Genomic DNA, 25,900 nt, shown 5'->3' on the forward strand with positions numbered 1-25,900 from the left:
TCACTCTCCAGGTTTGGCTGCAGCTGCTAACTGTTCCAGCTTCTGAGGGAGCGTGACAGTAGCGAAGTGGACCCTGTCCTTCCTCAGTTTCTGTCTCACTGTCTGAGTCAGGCCCAGCTCCATGTACTCCTGCTTCAGCCTGTCATACTGAGGCCAAATGACAAGCCCGGGACCATTGGGAGAGCTGAGGAGATATTCAAACATGCCAGCACCGATATTAGGGCAGACCATGCAGCAAAGAAATTCTCTATGTGTTTACAGCATTGTTTCATATGTTCATCTCGTTTGACACTTCATACCTTGTAATGTAAAGCATATATTCATACTGACTCAACCTCCTGCAATATTCGCAGCTGTAACGACACAGTTAAACTGTGTTCATTATGCTGCTGTACACAGCATGTTTTCAAAGCCTGACCTTGTCACAGGTCATTGTACAGGGAAGTATCGACTTTCAATGAAGCAGCCCTGTCTATTCAGTCTGCCACTTTTCATTTGATTAGACTTCATTTAAAACTGCATTAAAGGTTGAATATGTAGAATCTTTATTAAAAGCTATATTCTTAAAAAATAATACACACACGGGGCATTTTGAAATAATACACCAACGGGGTGTTTTGAGGGGTACAGTATGAAAGTATTGTTTTTCCATAAAAAAATATATTTAGTCTGAATTAATATTTAAAATATTTTTTGACAGGTTTGACAATGACTTTCTGTCCCGTTGTGTTTCCATGGTAGCAGCCAATAGCGTTGGGCATTGCTGGTTGCCAGGGTTTTCTGTTGTTAGGTGCAGCTACTGTAGGCTGTCACTGGGTGAAATGGAGTTTGCCAATCCTGCAGCTGCTTCGGAGCCTCAGTGAAGGGGAAGTTATTTGTCCCAGCAGCTGAGTGAGCGGAGATGGGCAAAAAACAAATTCAATATAGGCCAAGCATTCACTCCATGGACTGAGAGAAAGGAGAGAAACGCCATTCAAACACACGCCCAAATGGCTACGGTTCTCCTTGATCGCTAACATCACTTTCATCTTTACTTAGCTGGAACGGCTAACGCTAGCTGTCAGTCAAACTCCTCTAATCCTTGTTTATGGTGTGATTTGCTGGAGGGGACGGGTTCAAACAGGCTCAAACAGACTCCGGTCTCCTGTAGGCTACTGGGCCGGGTCTGACCAACCTGGCAACCCGACTGCTGAAATTATTTTTTGTTGTTGCAATTACGATCTTGAGACACTAGATGGTGGTGTTCTGCTCTTTCTCCATATTCAACCTTTAATTGAAAACACAAGCTGTAAACACAACACTGACATATCAATTTATACAGTTGAACAGTTAAATGTTTATTCAAACATTCAGAAGATGCAAAGCAACATGAGCAGTTATTTAGAAAGAGAGTCTGTACTAAACATTAAAGTTAGGTCCATAAAACAAAAGAATAAGCTTGAGGATGCTAAAAAGCTCTGCTGAGCTGAAGGCATCTGCAGAGTCAGTCCAATGATTCTCTGTGGGATCGTCCTGAACTTCTTCTTTTGTCCGTTGCTTATATGAAAATATTGACGAGTGCAGCTTCAACGGTACTGTTGTTCTCAGTGCTTACTCACCCAGTGCGGGAGAAATTGCTCCAGTATGCCATCATGGTCCTACAAAGTCCTTCATCCTCCTTGGTAATGTTGCCTGGAGACAGGGCAGGAGGAGGTTGATCACAAACTCAAATACTGATACCCATTAACCGTAATCTGATGTGACTCCAGTGCTTTTATGTTGCTGACTTCATTCATTCAGTCCCAGAAGTTGGACATGAAGTGGCCATGCCTGATATTCACATTATTTAGCCCTTTCAGGCTTATAATAAGAAAAGATAGAAGAAGGAAAGTCCATGTATATGTATATACTGTATTATGTGTAGAATATTACATATAACCTACCTATGATTTGTATATGTCCATTCCAGAAACATCCACCAAACATGAAGCCGACGTCATCTGCATGATCTGCCTTCACAAAGCAGGGTCTTTTGTCTTTGTGTATCTCAGCACTGTATGCAAACTCATACATGTAAACGGGAACACCTGCATCTAAACACACCGAGGGCATCAAAGACAAGAGGTGAGTGTTTGGGCTGGGATCAAACTCAGAGATCAAGCTCAATCAGCTAATCCAGTGTTGCTTTCCAGATTGAAATGAGATTAAAGGAGCATCAAATGATCTATAGTCTCTACCAGCAAATTGCCCCAACAATGACAGAATGGTTCTGTACAGGCCTCCGATCAATTAGGCTTCAGTGTGTGACACAAAGGATTAGTTTCCTTCTAGAGACAGAACTGTCAATATGCTTTCTTCTGACCTGAGTGGTGTCCAGCCACACTAACCACAGGCAGTGTCATCAGCAGGTCTCCCATGATTTCAGTGAATGCGTCTCTGATCTCCTCTGGTGTTTTGGCGTTTTTCATGTATTCATCAGCAATGAGGCTGTTGGCAGAGGAGGCCTGGAACAGGAAGTTAGGTTGGACCATCACTATTCCCTCTGTGCAGTTTTTCTACTGTGTTTTCTCATTGTCAAGAAGGATGAGCTCTATCAGGAGAGGTTCAGCCCCTTAACTGTTTAGTGTCAATACTGTTCACATTTGATGTGGTGAATATGAGAATGTGTTTGCCTGACGAAAGCAACCCTGTTGTTTAAAACTGGAGCTTGAACCATTTATTGTTGTCAGTACAATTTGATATTATAATAATAGATTAGACTTCCACCACAATGTATACCCTACACGTTGTGTCTAAGCATGACATTTTAATCTTATTCCACTGTTACTGTTTTTTTTAATCTTATACATAGATAATTGCTGTGGTAAATATGGATCACATGAACATGGAGGAAAATGTGTGGACTGATCGGTTAATGATTTTCTAGATTTAATTTTTTTTTAAATAATTTATATCGAAACTAAAGAAATTATAATTTCAACAAAACATATAGACAGTCATCCAACAACTAAAAAAGACTCATTAGTGTCCAAATATTGTATGTTTTGAACCTCCTCAGGTTTCAAGGTGTTGTTAACATCATGTAGCGGTAACAATGCTTACAAAACAGCCACAGTGACCCCTTACAAGTCTTTGCTCACTTCTACCCCTGCACTCAAAAGTGTATTATCTTATTGTTCCCTCACCTGGATGATGAAATTAGAGCTTCACTGCGCACAATGATGTGCGTGCAGAACTTGAGTTTGGATGCCTTTCATGGGCCAGTATGCAGCTTCCACAAGTGTGATGTGGAAGCTTGAAATCATTGGTAAATATACACTGAGAAAGCACTTTGCAATGAAGTCGGAGACAACTTGTGTTTTTAGTTAAAGCTGAAGTAGGCAGGCAGTTAGCTGGAAAATGCAACATCAAATGAAAATACAGTCCTTCTTCTGCAGATTTCCTCTCTCTGTCCCAATCCCCTCCAACTAGATGACCAAGACATACACATGTGCATGCACTTCAAACAAGTTCCTTTTTTAATCATCACAATGTCATGATCAACATCATCACAGAATGGAAGTGAAATGGCCGTGAATGTTTATCTCCTGCATGTGTGACTGTGCCTTTAAGGTCAGAGAATGGGCAGATTGGTTCCTTCAAAGTCCTTCTTCTGCCTCCATCAATGCTCATGGGTCGACTAAATGCGTTCATTCAGACCTGAACATTAAGTCTTTTACTTTTCTATGTCAGCAACATTCAACCACACATTTTTACCTGTTTATACCCAATGTTCAGATCTGTTGGTATTTAATGAATTAGCACATATGTAATAAGATTATGCCCTGTTTGCCCATGTGAACAAACGTTCTATGTTAAAAAATAACTCTTAATACACTTTATGTTTGTCTTGATGTAAGTAATTAACTCAGACATTTTCATGGGGATATCTGAAGGTTATTTTTTTTTCCTATTCTAGTGAGAAAAATAATGAATGGGTGAATCATAGGGTATCAGGGCATCTTTTTGTAATCGAGTATTCTACCGATTATTCCATCGATTAATCAAGTAATCTGATAAACAGAATTATGATAATTTGCGTAAAAATGTAAATGTAAATGTGGTAACCTAACAGGTGTGTGTGTGTGTGTTTGTGTGTGTAGGTGTTTGTGTGTGTGCGTGAGAGAGAGAGAGAGAGAGAGAGAGAGAGAGATGTGTGAGAGAGATGTGTGTGTGTGTGTGTGTGTGTGTGTGTGTGTGTGTGTGTCTGTTAAAGGACATACACTCGCAATTTACCATGAATAAGTTACTATTTAAACAATTCAGAATGGTGCTTAAAATTCTACCTGACACACGTATTTACTCAAACAGGTTTAAAGATCTCATCTCATTTCATCGTCAACCGCTCGGGTTCAGTAGCTTTAGCAGGGGACCCCAAACTTCCCTTTCCCGGGCCACATTAACCAGCTCTATCCCGAGGCGTTCCCGGGCCAGTGTGGAGATATAATCTCTCCACCTAGTCCTGGGTCATCCCCGAGGCCTCCTCCCAGCTGGACGTGACTGGAAAACCTCCCTAGGAAGGCACCCTTCCTTACCCATCCTTACTAGATGCCTGAACCACCTCAACTGGCTCCTTTCAACGCAAAGGAGCAGCGGCTCTACTCCAAGTTCCTCAGGGATGGCTGAACTTCTCACCCTATCTCTAAGGGAGACTCCAGCCACCCTCCTGAGAAAACCCATTTCGGCCGCTTGTACCCGCAACCTCGTTCTTTCGGTCATGACCCAGCTTTCTTGACCACAGGTGAGGGTAGGAACGAAGATTGACCGGTAGATCGAGAGCTTTGCCTTCCGGCTCAGCTCTCTTTTCGTCACAACGGTGCGGTAGAGTGACTGCAACACCACCCCCGCTGCTCCGATTCTCCAGCCAAACTCACGCTCCATCGTCCCCTCACTCGTGAACATGATCCCGAGGAACTTGAACTCCTTCACTTGGGGTAAGGACCCATTCCCTACCTGGAGTAAGCAATCCACTGGTTTCCTGCTGAGAGCCATGGCCTCAGATTTAGAGGTGCTGATCCTCTTCCCAGCTGTTTCACACTCGGCTGCGAACCGATCCAGTGAGTGCTGAAGATCACTGACCAACGATGCCATCAAGATCACGTCATCTGCAGAAAGCGGAAACGAGATCCTCAGCCCACCGAACTGCAATCCCTCCCCACCACGACTACGCCTCGATATCCTGTCCATGAAAATCACGAACAGGATTGGTGACAAAGGGCACCCCTGGCGGAGGCCAACCCCCACCTGGAACAAATCCGACTTACTGCAGAGGATCTGGACACAGCTCTCGCTTTGGGTGTACAGAGATTGGATGGCCAACAGAAGTGACCCCCTCACCCCATACTCCCGCAGCACCTCCCACAGTATCTCCCGAGGGACCCGGTCTTATGCCTTCTCCAGATCCACAAAGCACATGTAGACTAGATGGGCATACTCCCAGGCCCTCTCCAGGATCCTTGCGAGAGTGAAGAGCTGGTCCGTTGTTCCATGTCCAGGACGGAATCCGCATCGTTCCTCTTCAATCTGAGGTTTGACTATAGGACGAACCCTCCTTTCCAGCACCTTGGAGTAGACTTTACCAGGGAGGCTGAGTAGTGTGATACCCCTGTAATTGGCACACACCCTCTGGTCCCCCTTTTTAAATAGGGGAACCACCAACCCGGTCTGCCACTCCCTTGGCACTATCCAAGACTTCCATGCAATGTTGAAGAGACGTGTCAACCAAGAGAGCCCCTCCAAACCCAAACCTTTCAGCCTTTCCGGACGAATCTCATCAATCCCTGGGGCTTTGCCACTGTGGAGTTGTTTGACTACCTCAGTGACTTCCACCATAGATATTGACAATGATTCCCCATCAACCTCCAGCTCTGCCTCTACAAAAGAGGGCGTGCTAGTCGGATTAAGGAGTTCCTCAAAGTGCTCCTTCCAACGCCCGATTACCTCATCAGCTGAGGTCACCAGCGTCCCGTCCTTACTGTAAACAGCTTGGACGGTTCCCCGTTTCCCCCTCCTGAGGTGTCAGATGGTTTTCCAGAAGCACCTTGGTGCCGCCCGAAAGTCCTTCTCCATGACTTCTCCGAACTCCTCCAACACCCACTGCTTTGCCTCTGACACAGCAGAGGCTGCAGCCCTTCTGGCCTGTCGGTACCTTGCAACTGCCTCCGGAATCTTCTGGGATAACATTTCCTGGAAGGCCTCCTTCTTCAGTCGGACAGCTTCCCTACCCACAGGTGTCCACCACGGTGTTCGAGGGTTACCGCCCCTTGAGGCACCTAAGACCTTGAGGCCACAGCTCACTGCTGCAGCTTCAGCAATAGAAGATTTGAACATTGCCCACTCCAGTTCAATGCCCCTAACCTCCACAGGGATGCCAGAAAAGCTCCGCCGGAGGTGTGAGTTGAAGATCTCTCGGACAGGGGCCTCCTTCAGACATTCCCAGTTCACCCGCACTACACGTTTGGGCACCAATCCTTTGACCCAACTCATCACCAGATGGTGATCAGTTGAAAGCTCTGCCCCTCTCTTCACTCGAGTGTCCAAAACATACAGCCTCAGATCAGATGATACGATCACAAAATCGATTATCGACCTTTGGCTGTTCGGTGCACATGCACAAACAACAGTCAGAGTTTTCCCCCCTACCACCCGCAGGCGTAAGGAGGCAAAGAGGTTTAAAGATAAATAGATACATTTTTAAATTAATTAGAGAAAGATATTATCAGGAAGAGCGAGTCGCTCTCTTCCTGTTTACTGTAACAACAAACAACGAACAAAACTCCACTGACACATTTACTCAAACAAAACTCTAAAGACTGATCAGGGAGGTCACGTTCTGTTTAACATTCATGAAAAACTAAACAGAGGCGTTCACAAGGACAGCTAATGTTACCCTTTCTCTTCCTCTTTATCTGTAACTACAGCAACCGCCCTCTTTAAACCGGAACAGCGGCGCTCGATGAAGTGGTGTTAACAACGGGCTGCTTTCAGCTCAGACGCTGAATCATCGATGTTGTGCTGTTGTAGTAGAACAGTTCTAGTTTGCAGTGGACACATTGCACCTTTTTGGTGCAAAAAACGGTCCGTGTGAAACAATGATCCCTGTACTGAACAGGCCGCAGAACATACGAGACAGGAACTAGACTATTCATCGAGGCAGATATTTTGCCTCAATGCATTTTTGTAATCGAGTTACTGAGTAATTGTTTCAGCCCTTATACACAGGGAATATTTGGGTCTTTTTAGAAACTTTCCCCTATTGGGATTCTTCAAGCTTCATTTCCTTACTCAGGACATATTGAGGATAGAAAATCAGTTAAGTTTGCTTCTGTTGCAATTTGTTCAACGTTGACCCCTGGTTTGGTTTAAAATGACTGGACTAAGGTGCCGTTTTCACTCAGTCTGACCCAACTTTCAAATGGATGGCAGATATATACATATATATTTTTTCAAATACAATGGTCTGCTCTATCATGTTCCATTCCAAGGGAGTGGCAGACCACTCTAGCCACTACCGGGGTGGTGGTTCCCCTATTTAAAAAGGGGAGCCAGAGGGTGTGTGCCAATTACAGGGGTATCACACTACTCAGCCTCCCTGGTAAAGTCTACTCCAAGGTGCTGGAAAGGAGGGTTCGTCCTATAGTCGAACCTCAGATTGAAGAGGAACAATGTGGATTCTGTCCTGGACGTGGAACAACGGACCAGCTCTTCATTCTCGCAAGGATCCTGGAGGGGGCCTGGGAATATACTCATCCAGTCTACATGTGTTTTGTGGATCTGGAGAAGGCATATGACCGGGTTCCTCGGGAGATACTGTAGGAGGTGCTGCGGGAGTATGGGGTGAGGGGGTCACTTCTGTGGGCCATCCAATCTCTGTACACCCAAAGCGAGAGCTGTGTCCGGATCCTCGGCAGTAAGTCGGATTCGTTTCCCGTGGGGGTTGGCCTCTGCCAGGGGTGCGCTTTGTCACCAATCATGTTCGTGATTTTCAAGGACAGGATATCAAGGCGTAGTCGTGGTGGGGAGGGGTTGCAGTTCGGTGGGCTGAGGATCTCGTCTCTGCTTTTCGCAGATGATGTAGTCCTGATGGCATCGTCGGTCAGTGACCTTCAGCACTCACTGGATCGGTTCACAGCCGAGTGTGAAACAGCTGGGATGAGGATCAGCACCTCTTAATCTGAGGCCATGGCTCTTAGCAGGAAACCGGTGGATTGCTTACTCCAGGTAGGGAATGAGTCCTTTACCCAAGTGAAGGAGTTCAAGTACCTCGGGATCATGTTCACGAGTGAGGGGACGATGGAGCGTGAGTTTGGCTGGAGAATTGGAGCAGCGGGGGCGGTGTTGCAGTCACTCTACCGCACCGTTGTGACGAAAAGAGAGCTGAGCCGGAAGGCAAAGCTCTCGATCTACCGGTCAATCTTCATTCCTACCCTCACCTGTGGTCATGAAAGCTGGGTCATGACCGAAAGAACGAGGTCGCGGGTACATGCGGCCGAAATGGGTTTTCTCAGGAGGGTGGCTGGAGTCTCCCTTAGAGATAGGGTGAGAAGTTCAGCCATCCCTGAGGAACTCGGAGTAGAGCCGCTCCTCCTTAGCGTTGAAAGGAGCCAGTTGAGGTGGTTTGGCCATCTAGTAAGGATGCCCCCTGGGCGCCTCCCTAGGGAGGTGTTCCAGGCACGTCCAGCTGGGAGGAGGCCTCGGGGAAGACCCAGGACTAGGTGGAGAGATTATATCTCCACACTGGCCTGGGAACGCCTCGGGATCCCCCAGTTAGAGCTGGTTAATGTGGCCCGGTAAAGGGAAGTTTTGGGTCCCCTGCTAAAGCTGCTGTCCCCGCGACCCGACCCCGGATAAGCGGATGAAGATGAGATGAGATGAGATGAGATGTATTACATAAAATGACGATAAAGTAAATTCTGATTCTGATAATAAAAAAAACTCTCCAACTGCAATTAAGATCAACTCATCAGTCAATCAATCATCAACAATCAGCAGCTATGATGGAGCTCACCCCTGTAGGATTGAACATGTTGATCACTGCCAGCACAGCCTCTCTGTTCATACCGTTCTCCCAGCCAGGAGGGGCAAAGCTCTGTGATCGACAGGAGACCAGGCTTCAAAATCACTTCAAGGTCAATCAAACACATCTTTCAAGGTAAAAAACAGCACAGTTAGTTCTGAGGATTGAGGGACACTGCTGCTGTCCCAGACTGGGCAGAGTATGTTGTGTCTGAAAGTGTGTGACCTGAGGCAGGATCCATCCAAACTCATGGTTGGTTATTCCCATCATCACTGGAACCTTCAGCACCTCTTTCCTCTTGAGAAGCTCCTCTGCTGTGTCGGTCAGAAACACACCGTCCACTACAGCTCCCAGGAAAATTTTCATCTAGACACAAGACACAATTTACTGCTATTGAGCATCGAAGCAGCTTTGGCTGAGTGGATGGAGGTAAACAGAACCACGAATGGGTGTTTAATGTACCAGCCAAGGGTGCACACAGGCTGCCATCTTGTGGCTAAAGTTAGCCTTGACACTGGAAATTCTGATCTGGAGTTTTACACTGAGCCTTGACAAAATGAAAATTCCCTTTTGGGTGAGGTTTGTGGAGTTCTGTGATATATTAGCTGGTTTCTTTACTTAACGAGGGTTGAATCATTTTAGCTTTGCCGTCTGGAATCCTGCATGGTTCCCTCAGAAAGCACACACATAAACTTTGTGAAATTAGAAGGTCTTCCGGCTGGTTTTGGCCACCTAATTGAACTTGGATTACACTGTAAGTGGAAGAATCCAGGAAACACAAAACTGAATTATCAAAACAATCAAATCAAAGCTAAATATATCCATATAATCTGATTCACAAGACCATTTACCTTTTTAGTTGCATCAACAAGCTCGTCTTTACTTTTACCCCTCATACATTGGACCAGTTCCTCTGTGTTGCTGGGGTCACATCCAGCAAGGTTGGCAACAATCTAGGTTTAAGGAAGAGATTCATAAAAAAAAACACAGTGATATGCTGTAAGTAAAAGTATCTGATCAGTCGCTACATAAAAGTACTTATCGTTACGGCCATGGCACAAAAGATCTACAGTACCCAGGCTCTTTGGATGTTTGATAGATGATAAGCAGTCGTGAACGTTATATAACAATTATATTGTTTACACCATAATGTTTAGATCACACAATTTCACTCTTTTAGTAGCATCGACAAGACCGAAAACTAAAGGTCCAATGCCAAAGCACAATTCTTCTTACAGTATTTGGCATATTTGCTTTGCTAGCATTTCTGCTGCGTCTGTGCTCCGATCGGCTAGCTTCATCTTAGCTGCACTAATACAGATGTTTATATTAGCAGTGGGTTAATTGACTGTGTGTAACGTAAATTAGGTCACATAGAATGACCCCCAGAGAATTATTACCCAACTCTGCAGTTTCCTTCAGCTCTATGGAGCTACTGTCTATTTCACACCATCATTTGGTTTTTCTGGCACAGAAACTCCACTCTCATCAACCTCTTTTTCAGTTAAAAAGCTCTATTTGCACATTTTAACATAATATTTCAGAAAGTTTGTTATAAAAAATGATCTTAATGAGAGTAATCAAACTTGGATGTTTCATGGTATATCTACTGGTTAACACTTTCTGCCCTATTCAACTGTTGCGTGTTTCAAAATGAAGAAAATTTGACTCTACATATCTTTCAAGTTTTAATTTTCTCACTCTGAGCCATAAAACTCCACTTCAGCAGCACTCGACACACACATACACACACACACACACACACACACACACACACACACACACACACACACACACACACACACACACACACACACACACACACACACACACACACACACACACACACACACTCACACACACACACAAACACACACACGGACAGTCTCCAATCATCCCCCCCGCACACACCCACACAAACACACACACACACACACACACCAGACTCTTCCTGTCTATATTCTGAAGGTGTCAGAGTGCTTTGTTCACATGTCATTCAGACCCTGCTTTAAACTGATTTTTTTTTTTTATGTCTGTAGATTTGTTTTCTGATTTATGCAGTGATAACAGACATTTTCAACCTGGCTTTATCCAATGTTTCATTTCAGTGGAAATTTATACAAATTTCATTCATTCAAGGTAGTGCCTCATTTTTATATCTGGTCATACAATTTCAGAAAACTTGTAACACAAAATATCAGTAATCATCTAGGGTAGTTTCATGGTGATATTTTTTTTTTTATATCCTATTCACTATTCCAAAAACATCAAGGAATTGAGCTGGAAGGACTGTCAGTACAAATGAATGTTCAGCATCTGTTTGATTAATATTTTTATGAATTCAAGCAGAATTCATTCATTCATCTCCTCAGTATCCATATTACAGTACCTTGGCATGACCCAAAGGATGGCGTGTAGTGTAGGTCCCAAGTGTTGCTACTCCACTTTGAAAAATGGCCCTCTGAAACAGTCCTTTTGCTTGTGGAGACAGAGTCTGTTCAGAAGGATGGATACGTATGCAAGAATGTGATTACAGTTTTTTTTTAATTGCTTTGACCTGGTTGAAGAAACTGGTAACCTCTCAGTCTTCTTCATCACTCTCTCAGCAGAGCAAAAGACCCCTCTTGCAAATGAGTAAACCCATTGTCATTGTTTTGATACACTTCCCGCACCCTTTTGCAAATCTGTTAACGCAGATGTCATTCAAGCAGTCCCAACTCCATTGCTTTAGCTGTGGTAACCAAACAGAAACTATATGTTCCCATCTCTTAGAAACTTCTTGACCAGTATGCAATCACTGAAGCACCTGTTTGACACTGCTTCACACAACTTTTCAATTTGCAATCAGTCTGCAGGCTTAAAAGGTGCCATGTTGTGTGTTGTAACTTGCAAGCAAGGCTGGATCAGGCATGCAAGAAGATTTTTCCCTAGGTGCATCGCAAGAGAAAATATTGAGTGTGATGTAGATGAGGCCATGTGGCCCATTCGTCAAGAGAGAATTGACTAGAAGATATTTTTTTCTTTATTGTACAGAATTTTTATTTTTATTTTCCTTATGTCTTACACAGTGATGGATTTTACTGTATTTTTTTCTTTCATACTATATATGTGGTTTCTGTTGGAATATTTCATTTCTTAGCCACAATCTCAAAAAAAAAAGAATGAATACTGCATTCAATAACATTTGAAAAATCATTGTATATGATTCTGGATCTATTTTTTGCAAGAAAGCAAATTGGCACTGATATGTAAGCTGCTGACCAGTAGTGCAGCACTGATTCACAGTGAGAGCTGAATGTTGTATTTTGATGCCCCTTGTCTAATGACTGATTGGAAGCACTTATGCACTTGTGTGTAAGTTGTGTTGTTTGAGGGCAAAATTTGCTTTTGGTCCATATTTTAAATGTTTTGGCGGAGGTAGAGCCTTTTGCAGGCAAAATTAGTCATTTTGACCATTGGTGCCACTGTTTAGGCCTTTGCGTCAACAGTTTTGAAAAATGTGGATTTTGAGTCGACTACTGCGTCAAAGCAATCAAACAAAACTGTAATAGTACATTCAAGATGCACTCATAAATCAGCACTGTGGTTCTCGCACTTAAACATGTTCAAACTCTGTAAATGTGTGCCACTAACATGCTTCTTCCTTTCCACTCATTAGTTTTCTTTACCAGTATGGATGCACTGATGCCTCCTGCAGATTCTCCAGCCACTGTGACAGAGTGTGGATCACCACCAAAGGCCTCAATATTGTCCTGCACCCATCTCAGGGCTGCTAGCTGATCCAGGAAACCCCAGTTGCCCTGAGCGTGCTCGTCTGCCGTGCTTTGGAACAGCAATTAAAAAAATCCAAAACAAAGATCAAGAAACTTGCTTTGGATTCTGAAAGAATTATTTCCAAGAATGTAAGACATACCAATTCCATGGATCTATTGTTATGAACCAACAATAGATACAAGAACAAGATGTTTTCAATACAAGTTAATTAACAAGTTTTTAGCAACAAAAAATATGTTATAGATATGGGGGAAGGAGACTAGACCATGTTGTTGATTCTGTAGAGAGGATGAAAGAGAGAGATCCCTTATTTTGGTCCTGCTCACCAGTCACTCTGCTTTGGATTGAAGTGAAAAGGTGCTAATGTAATGATGCGATTGGATCTTTTCACAGTGCTTTTGGGGGATCTGTCAGTTGACGCCCGAGCTCTTCAGAACATCATTATTTTGTTAGGGAAAGTCTTAATTTTCAAAATGACAGATGAAAATGAATTGATATATGGAGGTTTAAAAACTACATTAAAATTTACTGTGAAATGTGGGTTGTTTTTTTCCTTTTTTTTCCTTTTATTTATTTATTTTCCATTTCATTGTGCTGTAAAGATTTAATGGTTATGCTGTACTTGTTTCAATGCTTTGAATAGATAACTGAAAAAGACAAAACAAAAAAAGAAAAAAGTAAGTAGAAAGAAAAGGGGGGATCATTTCACTAAGTCTGAAACCCGTCCCTGTGAATTTGAAGCTGAACAGAAATGTGATGAGCAACGCAGTCCCTTACCTCAGGAATCCCAGAATGCCAAGGCGATACTGAATAATAACCATCACCATATTTTCATAAGCAGCTAATGGTGCACCGTCGTACTGAGAAGCTGCACCCATTGCCAGACCTCCTCCGTGGATCCACACCATCACCTGAAGCACAAGACAGTCTGTTCACAGCTCTCCACACACAAACTCCAGTGGCAGTTACATTGATTTGTAATTCATCACCTACATTATGATGCATTACAATTTTATTATGGGCTCGTTATAAACTGAGATGAATTTTCCTCTTTACAGGACTGTATTGTACATATACTGCTCATTCACCCTCTGTCTGAAACACTCCGTTTTGGCGTTGAAAGGCTCGTTTAAAGGCACAGTTTCTGAATATGTGCTGTGTGCTTTTCTCTGCTCTACTCCGAAGTCTGAAATTCAATCCAGATTCCATGCACAGATCATTTTCTGTACTGTGTTCTTCTTCACCACTGGATAAAAGTGTATGCTCTACTTCTCCATGTTGTTGTGGCGTCTGTACGACCAAACGTCACACCCGGCTGAGAGTTACATCCAATCAGCAACCGGGTAAATCTCAGGGGAGAAAAGAGGCCCTGCTCTCTCACAGGGTCATTTTCTACTCGGTCAAAAAGACGACATAAACCCGCCTCATTCAGGGTAGTCGACCATAGTGGAAACGCACCTATTGGCTTCACTTTTCAGGCCTGGAAGTCCATTATTTTTTACAGTCTATGAGGTGATCAAAATAACATGAACATCTTTCATTAGAAGTTGCTCCCTCACTTCCCAAAGTTAGTTTTTAATTCAGGACTGTATCTGTCACTGTAAGGAGATTCTGTTTTTTTTCTACACTCCTGTATGTACACTACATGCTGTCTGTTTAACCCACTGGCAGTTTGTCTCCTTTTGTTGCCTCGGCTGTAGTGTATATGTTCAGATACAGACAGTCCTCTGAAAGCTCTGGTGGGATGTATTGCATTGACATGGTTCTAGAAACATTCACAACTAAATCTGGATCCTGGATACACCTGAAGAAAGAGAAAGAGAGAAGAAATGTGGGTCATCCAGAGAGTAAAAAACTGTCTTGTCATGTTCTGTGTCCTTTGGTGATTCAGTAGTTTCCCGGTCTTACATGGGAGGCTGGTGAGTGCCGTCTCTCTCCCCCTCCCAGGGCTCTGTATCCTGGGGAGCAGCGAAGCGGAGGGGCCCCACAGGGGGCTGGGCAAATGGGATTCCCAGGTATTGCTTCACCCTCGTCTTTGTACCTTTCACAGCAACATATTCCCCTCTGATCCGTCCATTTTTCAGAGAAACCACAAGGTCAACGCTCCCTGTTGGAGATACAACGTTTGTGTGTTAAAGGGCCATACCAGTGTTTGTTCAAGGTTTTGCATTCCTGCTGGCTCCTTTCCAAAGCACACTTTATCTTTGTTTTTATTTATGAATGTGTTACACATTAAAGTTATCTTGCAGACTTGAAACTTACTTGAATTAGGTAATCCCTCACAGTTAACACCATTACTGCTTTGATTAATCTCCAGGTAATGTTTTTGTTGTGCAATAATGTGAATGTAAGCATATAGGTCAAAGTCTGAGACTGAGAAATTCAAGATTCAAGATTCAAGAAGCTTTATTTATCCCGAGGGAAATTATTTTGCAACAGTTTCAATACAAAGGCGGAAAAGGATCAGAGTAACAATAAGCATAAACATAAATCAAATCAAAATAAAGCTAACGTAAAATAAATCAAGCAATGAACCAAGTGTGACAGAGTGCAACAGACGTCGTGGTTACGCGTAGGTATATACAATATACAACAATACGCAGCGTGCAGTTTAGCAGCAGATTGAAATAAAATAAGTACAAACTAGATAAGTGAGAAGGAGCGATAAGTTATAAGTGTTAAAATGTTAAAAATGTAGCAGCATGTCCTACAGAACTAAGTGACAGTATGGCACAGTGGAGTGTAGCAGCATTTCGTACTTAAGTAAGTTACAGTAAACCACAGTGAAATGTAGCAGCATGTCCTAAAGCACAGTAAGTGTATCAGCAGATAGTTACAGTACCATTAATAAATAAATAAAGTGATGTAGTGGTGGTATAAAGTGACAGTGTCGTATAGCAGCATTACTTACTGAAGTAAGTGACAGTACAACTGAATAAAGTACAACTGAATAAAGTGATGCAGTGATGGTATAAAGTGACAAAGTGACATTTTCAGGATACAGTGTCTCCACTGTTCCTTACCTGACTGGGGGGAGATGAATTATAAAGTTTGATGGCCGCTGGAAGAAAAGACTTCCTCCGGCGTTCAGTATTACACCGGGGGAGAATGAGTCTATGGCTGAATGTGCTTCTGCTGGAGGTCAGCAGATGGTGGAGAGGGTGAGAGTTATTGTCCAGGATGCTGTGCAGTTTAGACAGCATCCTCCTCTCAGACACCGCCACCAAAGAGTCCAGTTTGACCCCCAGGACGGAGCCAGCCTTCCTGATGATCTTACTGATCCTCTTTGCGTCTGCTGCCCTCAGTCTGCTGCCCCAGCACACAACAGCAAAGAAGATGGCACTGGCTACCACTGACTGGTAGAACATCCTCAGCATGGTGTTACATACATTGAATGACCGGAGCCTCCTCAGGAAATAGAGACGACTCTGGCCCTTCTTGTGAACAGCCTCAGTGTTCTTGGAAAAGTCCAGTTTGTTGTCCAGGTATACTCCAAGATATTTGTAATCCTGGACAACATCCACAGTCACGCCGTTGATGGAGATGGGTGTGGGGGCAGATTTACTCCTGCGGAAATCCACCACTAGCTCCTTAGTCTTGAGGTTACAGTTACAGTTACATCACTGAACGCATGCACTATTCCATTCATCTTTATTTGCGTCTGAAATGGTATGTATCTCCATTACTGCATGGTGTGTTTGTGGAGTTTTCCATGTTGTGGGACTTTAGAAACTCTACTTGTTGTGAATTGCATTTCCCATGTGTACTTGCATGACCAAACACTGTTTTCACTATAAACTCTGGAGTGGTGGTAAGTGTGAAAAGACTACTTACAACAGTCAGTTTACATACGAAAAACGCTGAAAGTACATTTTTCTGTCTGTTTGACGAGTTTAATCAGCAGTGACTGACAAAGTTTGATTGACTGCATCAGTGTTAGTCTTGACTCGTCATTTCCAGTTGTCCTTAATGTAGACTAAATTGGAAAAACATGGATACTGCATTCATTTAGTACATGATGTAGCTGACTTGGGATATTATGGGATTCCCTTATGTCATACAGCATATTATATATACTATAATATAGTATATATATATTCACATTATTACGACATACAAACATATTACATTCTTTTCTCAATCAAGCAGTTTTCATACTTTATACATATAGACTTTCATTAATAATTCAAGATTCAAGATTGTTTACTGTTTAATTTAATATGTCATATGCACAATAATTACAGCAGCAGTAATTGGCAGTATGTGCAAATGTAATGAGCAGTTACATTATAGACACAATATGATATCATAAGTTATCATAATAATGTGAAACGAGTAAACAAAAGCATATAGTTAATTACACAATTACTGCTGCATCAAGCTAGATTGTTGGAACGGGACACTTGATCTATTTCACTGATTGGAGATAAGGAGCATTCATACAGCTGTAATATTTCTGATACTGCACACTGTTTCCTCTTTAAACATGAATTTCACCTACTATATGATCATGTATCACGTTATAACATGGAGCATTACATCACATTAAAATAACATAATTGATCACGTTATAACATGCTAATAAGGAATATTGGTATAGCAAAAGAAGTTTCACATTTAATATTGTTAAAATGGGAAAAACATCTTTTTATAACAATAAACTTTTCACATGATAGCATTATAGTGATGTTTTTTTCTTTTCTTATAGTGGCAGCAATACACTGCCATAGACTCCAACACACACAGAAGGAAAGTGACTTCATTCTCTGCTCAGGACGCCATTACCCCACTGTATCTTTACATAGAAAATATTTGTTTGCTGCTATGTTAATGTTCTGAATGTACAGTACAGCTCCTCTTAACGGTGGGACGGACTGCCATTGACCTGCCCACTTTTATTCAGAGAATGCAGTGGAATCATCTCTCCTACTCAGATCATAACACCATACATCCAATAGCCTGCCCTCATATGAATCGGTTTTTAAATCAAGTTAACCTGAACATAAGACTGTTATGTATGGACAGATGATTCAATCGAGACTCCAAAGGGGTGTTTGATGTGTACAGACTGGTCCATGTTTCATGCTGTTAGAGCCATTTCACTGTTGGACCTGAGTGGAGCTGTGGGTAGCCACCATAAGTTATTTAAGTGTGCCAAGGTGCGCACATGGAGGTATTTTGTTTTTGACCGTGAGTTGTGAAGTTGATTGTTTTATTTGTTGTGAGCGATTATCCATGTTTTGTTTGAATAAATGGATTGCCATATCCAAACAAAGTTACTGTATTTGTATGTAAAAGGTGTGTCAACACATGCATTAGAACTTGATGAGGCTACTGTCACTATAACAGACTACATAGAAGTTTGTGTTGGTAATGTGGTGGCCAAGAAGGACATTCTCCCAGTCTACCCTAACAACAAACGCTATGTCACAAAAGAAATTACAGACTGTATGAATAAGAAAAAGCAGGCCTTCAGAAACAAAGACAAAGCAGGACTGTCAGTAGTCCAAAAATAGCTTAAATAACCTCGTACTAATGCAAGGGAACCGGAATATGAATCCTGCAAAAAAACAAATCCTCACCCTGGATGAACAAAAAAATCAAACCAGCTGAACAACTGTTACCTAGGATTTGACCATCTAGTCTTCTCTCAGGAATGTGACAGGGTTCTGCAGTCCCTGCCAGACACAGATGCCACCTGCTGCCTGGAAGCTGACCCAACGTCATCTCTTTAGAAGACTACGAACGGACAAAGCTACAGGCCTGCTTCTTTGCTCGAAAGCTGCGCAGAGGTACTAACAACAGCATGGTGTCCAATATTCCAACAATCCCTGAACACTCACAATGTAGCTCTGTGGAAGAAGTCAATTATAACTCCAGTGCCTAAAAAGCCCTGTGCCACAGTGAACAATGAGTTTCGTCCCTACTCATGAATTATGTCGAGCCAATGTTAGATACGTTCCAGTTTGCATATAAGCAGGAAAGCAGCAATGATGATGCAGTTCTCTATATCTTGCACTTTATTTCCAAGCATCTCAAGAACCCAAAATACATACTTTTAAAGAAGCTTAAATACATGAGTGTCAACACTACTTTCATTAAATGGTTTTATTCCCTTTTAACTTATACAACACAGCATGTGAAGGTCAACAGAACAGTAAGAGACCAAACACAGGAGTTCCAGAGGTTGCGTTCTAGCACCCACACTGTTTACATTGTACACAAATGACTGTAGGACTGTGTATCCTAACAATTATAATGCGAAATCTGCTGATGATACTGTGATCCTGAGTCTTCTACACAAGCATATGGACCCCTCTGTTTACCAGGATGATTTATTCATTATGTGGTGTGACACCAACCATCTGATTCTAAATGTCACTAAAACACAGGAGATGGTCCTGGACCTGAGGAAAGTAACCGACCATGAGCCAATGGTCATTCAAAATATAGAATATCAGAATATCACCCAGGTATCATCAGAGAAGTACTTAGGGGTCCACATTGACAACCTTCTTTGCTGGAAGAAAGCAAATAAAATAATTTCTGACTCCCACCATCCCCTTGTTCCTGAATATGAAACTCTACAATCAGGCAGAAGACCTTGTGTACCAAGATGCAAATCACATTGCTTCAAACTATAATTTCTCCCAGCCTCCATTAAGCTGATGAAAAATGTGAAATAGAATAATGTGCAATAAATGGCTTAGCACATTACCACTTAGCACTTAAGCACTTTATACACAAGTTCTAGTGCAATAAGTCAATGTGCTATAAATATGTTGACATCTGCACTTTATCCCTACAGCGTATACTTTTATGTAATAGAGCCAAGTGCATTTTAACCATGTTGTCGATGATGGTCAAACGTTTGTCTGCCTGTTTTTTTTTTGTTTTACTCTTGTAAAGCATGTTTTTTATGAAGCAATCATGCACTGTGCCCAAGGCAAATCCCCCGACAAGGACAATAAAGTTTAACTTTATTGACACTTTATTGACTTGATCTGTAACTAGATAATTTAAAGAATCAGTTGGCACCAACCTGTCTCGTCAGGAAGAGGGCTAAACAAACCTCCAAACTAAATTTTGCTGAGGGAAAAACTGGCATGTCCATTTTCAAATGGTTCTTGACCTCTGACCTCGAGATCTCTGAATGAAATGAGTTCAATGTGTACTCACCAGTGTTCTCTTCACAGACATGTCTACTTTATGATAATCCAGACGGTTTGGAGAGCAAACATGCAGTTCTTCTCCTGTAGTACAAGTGTGGTATTAAGACCTGTTAGAGCTAGCTAGTTAGTTCAACACTGAACTGACTAAACGGTTGTTGTTTTGTTTTGTGGACATTTGTATGCGTGCATGACATGGTAAGTTGGCACATATTGTTGTTGTTTGACTATATCCCAAATATTGAAGTTATTACTGGTATTTTTCCCATTGTGAGTCTATATGTGGTCTACTGTATCAAGAACTACCACAGAGGCAGATTTGAGTATTTTGCATGGTGTTTATATGTCTGTCTGTCTGTATGTGGCCAGATTTTGTTCCTGCCTAGACTTTATACTTTATAAAGATGCTTGACAGCTACCTGAAAGTGAAGCCAAAACATCTATATCACCCCCTTGTGGCTGACTGCAGTATAGCTCATAAATTCCTACCCCTCCATGTTTTTGGATGGGAAAAATATAGTTTCTTTAATTTTAGGTAGAATTATCACTGTTCGTTAAAGTATTAATTCTCTGCCTCCTAAAGAACTCCTACACCGATACATCAGTCCAGAAAGGAGGGATCCCAGAGGTATCTGAATGCTTGGAGCACACAGGCGTGGTCACTCAGCCTATCAGGGAAGCCAGGGAGAACAAGGGGGACCTGGCTGTACTGTGGCTGGACCTGCAAATGCCTATGGATCCATACCCCACAAGCTAGTTGAAAAGGCACTGAACCGGCATCACATCCCAAAGAAGTTCAGAGACCTCATCCTGGACTACTATGCCAAATTCCATCTGAGGGTCTCCTCTGGAACAACAACCTCCAGCTGGCACAAACTTGAGAAGGGAATTATCACTGGCTGTACCATCTCAGTCATCCTCTTTGCACTCACCATGAACATGCTGGTGAAATCTGTGGATGTGCAGTGTAGAGAGCCCCTCTCAAAGTCTGGAGTTCGACAGCCACCCATCCGAGCATTCATGGACGACCTGACAGTGACCACTATATCTGTCCCAGGCTTCAGGTGGATCCTAAACAGCCTTCAGGAGCTGATGTCCTGGGCTTGCATGAACTTCAAGCCGGCTAAATCAAGGTCCCTTGTGCTGAAGAAAGGGAAGGTTACTGACAAGTCCTGCTTCTTACTTGGCATCATCAAGATACCATCACTGACAGAGGAACCTGTGAAAAGCCTGGGGAAGGTGTTCAACTGCAGCCTGAGAGACGTAGCCTCCACAAAAGCGACCAACCAAGACCTGGACACCTGGCTAGCTATGGTGGACAAGTCCGGCCTCCCGGGCAAGTTCAAGGCCTGAATTTACAGCACAGTATTCTCCCTCGCATCCTCTGGCCACTTTTGGTGTATGAAGTCCCCATTTCAACAGTGGAAGACTTCGAGATGAGGGTAAGCAGGTTTTTGAGCAGGTGGCTGGGACTGCCACGAAGTCTGAGCAGCATCCCTCTATACAGGCAGAACAACAAGCTCAAGCTCCCTATAAGCAGCTTGAGTGAGGAGTTCATGGTGACGCGGTCCAGGGAGGTCCTACAATATCGGGACTCTAGCGATCCATAGGTTGCCCAGGCTGGGATTGAGGTCAGGACAGGGCGGAAGTGGAGGGCTGCCAAGGCTGTGGATGATGCAGAGTCAAGGTTACGGCAAATGGTGTTGGTGGGCCCAGTGGCACAGGGGGGAGCTGGTCTAAGTAGCGGAAGAACACCTCGCTTTGACAAGGCGCAAGGGAAAGAGAGGAGGTAGCTGATCCACGCAAGGTCACGTGGACGGAGCTCTGGAAGGCAGAACCCCATAAGATAAAATTCCTGATTCAGGTTGTTTACGACGTGTTGCCAAGTCCCTCCAACCTCTTCACCTGGGGAAAGGTGGAGACACCAGCATGTCCCCTCTGCCTGAGGAGAGAAACGTTGGAGCACATTCTCAGCTGCTGTCCAAAAGCCCTGGGCGAAAGGCGTTACTGCTGGCGACATGACCAGGTTCTTAAAGCCATATCGGATTCCATCTGCAGTGGAGTTAGCCACAGCAAGAGCCTCCGTCCAGTGAAGACCACCGCTTTTAGCAGAGCAGGGGAGAAGTCAACACCAGTTGCCCGTAACACCTCTTCTGGCTTGTTGGCAACGGCGCGTGATTGGGAGCTGTTGGTTGATCTGGGTAAGCAGCTGAAGTTCCCGTTGCCGTAACAACATTAAGGCCAGACATTGTGCTCACTTCAGTAAGCTCACAGTACCTTGGGAGAACCGTATCGAAGAGGCCAATGAAAGGAAGAGGGCAAAGTACTCTCAGCTTGTGGAGGATTGCCGAAACAATGGGTGGCGAGCCATATGTCAACCTATCGAAGTGGGATGTCGAGGGTTTGTGGGCCAATCCCTCTGCAGGGCCTACAGAATGCTTGGTATCACTGGGGCCAGCCAGCGATACCAGGGCCATCAAGTTGGCCACTGATGCTACAGAAGTGGCATCAAGGTGGCTGTGGATCAGGAGGGTAGAGGCATGGCATGTAGGGCAGTAGCACTACCTGGACACAAGCTCGGACTTGATGTCCCCGGCTGGGTCGCCTAGGGGAGGGGGAAAGATTGTTGAAAGACCCGAAATAAATACTGCTTATGAAGCCAATTCAATTTTATTTACAATGCCAAATCATAACAAAAGTTATCTCAGGACACTTTACAGAGTAGGTATAGACCACACTCTATGACTTGTTTATGATTTACATAGACACAACAATTCCCCCCTAGAGTACGGTGGAACGTTGAACAGACCCAGCTCTGTGGAGGACGGATGGAACTCTCTCCCCCAGCCCATCCGCGACTCTCCATCACTCACAACATTTAAATCCCGTCTAAAAACCTTCCTTTTCTCACAAGCCTACAACCTCCCCTACCCATAACTACATTCACTCCCGGCCTCTCCCCCCGACCCCCCCCCCCCCCCTCCTTCCGCTCTCCTCACCCATTTCAGCCCCTCCCCTTGACCCCCCCCCCCCCCCCCCCCCACTGCTCTTCAATCCATCCCCCCACCTCTATTGTTGTACCTGTTTCTGGCTATTTGTCTGTATCACCATTACCCCATGCCCCCTTCGCCTTGCTTCCCTGTCATCCTTGTCATCCTTGTCTCCTGTTGTTTATCGTCTGTATATTATATGTCCTACTCTGTAAGCGACTTTGGGTCTCTGAAAAGCGCTATATAAAATAAATGAATTATTATTATTATATCATCTTTCAAATGGACAGAGAGAGACAAAGACAGACACAAAGACAGAGACAGACTTCCAGTAACTATAATAATATATATAGCAATGTGAATGTGACTTATATGTTATGGCAGTTAACACAATAACACATCTTTTACTCTATATAACACACATTGTCCCAGCAAACTTCCAAAGCAGGAAAACAGTATATGACCCGAAACCCTCTTTTCAACATTAGGGGTGACACTTATTAAGTGCAAGGGGCCCTTCTCCCGGTAAAGTTTTTGCGTCAAACACTTAATTTTGATTTTCATGCACTTATCTTTGGAGGAAATGTTTGTTATTTACGTAATGGAAAAACAGGTAACAATTTAAAAGATAGAAATCTAATAATATGACCCAAAGTAACATATTCTATTATGACTTCATTCTCAAAATCTGAGATTATTATAGTTTTTTCTGACAGTGCCACCTACACACACACACACACACTAACACACACAAACTCACACACACACACACACACACACACACAAGGTAAAAAGTATCACAGCTGAAAACAAAACAAAACTGCCATGTCAATCCAGCGATTACTTGGTGGTTTGGAAATTCCTTAATCCAGATATTGTTTTAGGAAAGTCTTTCAAAACCTTTGGGGATATAACTGTGGTCAAGCTACAACAAGGCTGTTATTAGTAGCTCCTGAAAAGGTGACAATGTGAACACGGGTCATTTAAGCCAAATGTCAATATGGTCATTCTTCATCTACATCCTTTATTTGTGTTAGATTGTTCACAATCTAACACAAATATACATACGTGTTTTCTAATATGGTAACATATTAGAAAACACGTATGAATTTGCTATCCATACTGTGTGGTGCATCAGAATGTCCTTCCCTAATTGGAGGTAATATGAAGTGTTTTCTTACCTGGTGTTGCCTGTGCTACTGCTGTCAGCGCAGGAAAGAGATAAACAATGAACAGCTCTGTTCTCATCCTGACCAGGCTCGAAGAAGAGACAGAGAGAAATACAGTGTGCTTTCAGAAAAAAAGCCTTCTGCCCCTGTTCTGGCCCTCCAGTACCACTCCGCCCACACACACACACACACGCCCACACCCATGCACATGCACGCACGCACGCACGCACGCACGCACGCACGCACGCACGCATGCACGCATGCACGCACGCACGCATGCACGCACGCACGCACGCACACACGCACACACACACACACACACACACACACACACGCACACACGCACACACACAATATTGTGAATATACAAACAAAAACTGAGTACATGTACTTTCAACCCCCCCCCCTCCCACAGCTCAGCATAAAAAGTATAATCTCCATTGATTTAACCTCCAATGCACCACAGAAGAACTCTGACTGCTGAGTCCAAAATGATAACATGCTGCTCTTTGACCACTACAGCTCAATCCTGCAAACCATAGTTTCTAATTTATATATCTATATAAACATATAGACTTGAATTCTATTATCTCTCTCTCTCATGCTGTTGTATGATCCTGAATAGCTAAGAGGTGGTCCTGAATATTTTGACAGCTGGATGACATTCTTCTCACACTCTGTCCTTCACTAAGAAGAGCATATTTAGCCGGTAAAAGCCTTTTAACTCAATTGTTGTTAAAACACACCAGTGGGGCACTCTGTAACACTTTCTGACATCTTCCTTCATTACCATGAACACACACACCGAGATTTGTTCCATGGAAAATGCTGAAATTGCAAGACCGGCAGGAATTCTGAGAAAAGAGAAGATACAAGACACTTGGACACGGAACTGTAGAATCCTGATCAAACTTAATGAATATCCAGAACAGGCCAGAGTGATGGTTATCAAAGATATCAAAGAGCTTGAACAATACATATAAAAAAGTCATGGAGAACCCAAAGAAAAACGGACAAGTGACAATGAACTGGATTTATGATGCATCCTGACAGACTTAAATCAACCATAAACACAGTAAGGACAGAATCAGATCACTCTAGTCATGTAAATCTTCAACTCAAAAGGTTTGATTACACAGAGTTTAAACCGCATGATATACAGAATGATTTGGATCCAGAGAACAATGTGCTTACAAAAATACAGAACAATTGTGAATATTATACACATGAGCAACTTGAGAAGCACATAACCACAAAAGATTCACTTTCTATAATTCATTTCAATTGTAGAAGTCTTAACTCTTATTTCTCTAGAATTCTAGACTTTTTGAAACAATCAAAACACACCTTTTCTGCAATAGCAATTTCAGAGACATGGATGGACAAGGAACAATGTTCCTTCTTCCAGATAGAAGGATATAACATGTTTTTCAGAAGTAGGAACAGTCAAAAAAGTGGGGGTGTAGCTCTATATATTGACCAAAACTTAAAAAGTAAAATAGTTAGAAACAAGTGCTTAATCATTGATAAAGTTATGGAATGTGTTACTGTAGAAATTGAGCTTGAAAAGTCAAGGAATGTCTATGTAAGATGCATATACAGAAAACCTGGTTCATGCATTGATACATTTAGGGAAACGATGATGGATCTATATGAGGGTTTATGCAAAATAAAAATTATTTTTGCAGGTGGTGACTTTAATCTTGACTTACTGAATCCTTTAGAACTGCCGTCAATTACAGAGTTTATAAAACAATATATAGT

General features: G+C 42.9%; 1 protein-coding gene across 1 annotated transcript; it reads right to left on the bottom strand.

Moving 5' to 3' along the window:
- Positions 1–24,283, bottom strand: ces3 (carboxylesterase 3; the record flags this gene model as incomplete). The annotated part of the gene is made up of 13 exons (XM_083916966.1): positions 24,149–24,283; positions 14,717–14,915; positions 14,474–14,612; positions 13,586–13,719; positions 12,703–12,856; positions 11,424–11,528; positions 9,886–9,987; positions 9,260–9,400; positions 9,026–9,106; positions 2,342–2,483; positions 1,923–2,072; positions 1,599–1,671; positions 1–184 (listed from the first exon to the last, which is right to left on the bottom strand). Exons 1-13 carry the CDS (start codon positions 24,213–24,215, stop codon positions 1–3), a joined length of 1,671 nt encoding a protein of 556 aa, XP_083773092.1. The 5' UTR covers positions 24,216–24,283.
- Positions 24,284–25,900: the final 1,617 nt, after the last annotated feature.

The sequence above is a fragment of the Echiichthys vipera genome (assembly GCF_963691815.1).
Source record: "Echiichthys vipera genome assembly, chromosome: 7".
Lineage (NCBI taxonomy): Eukaryota > Metazoa > Chordata > Actinopteri > Perciformes > Trachinidae > Echiichthys > Echiichthys vipera.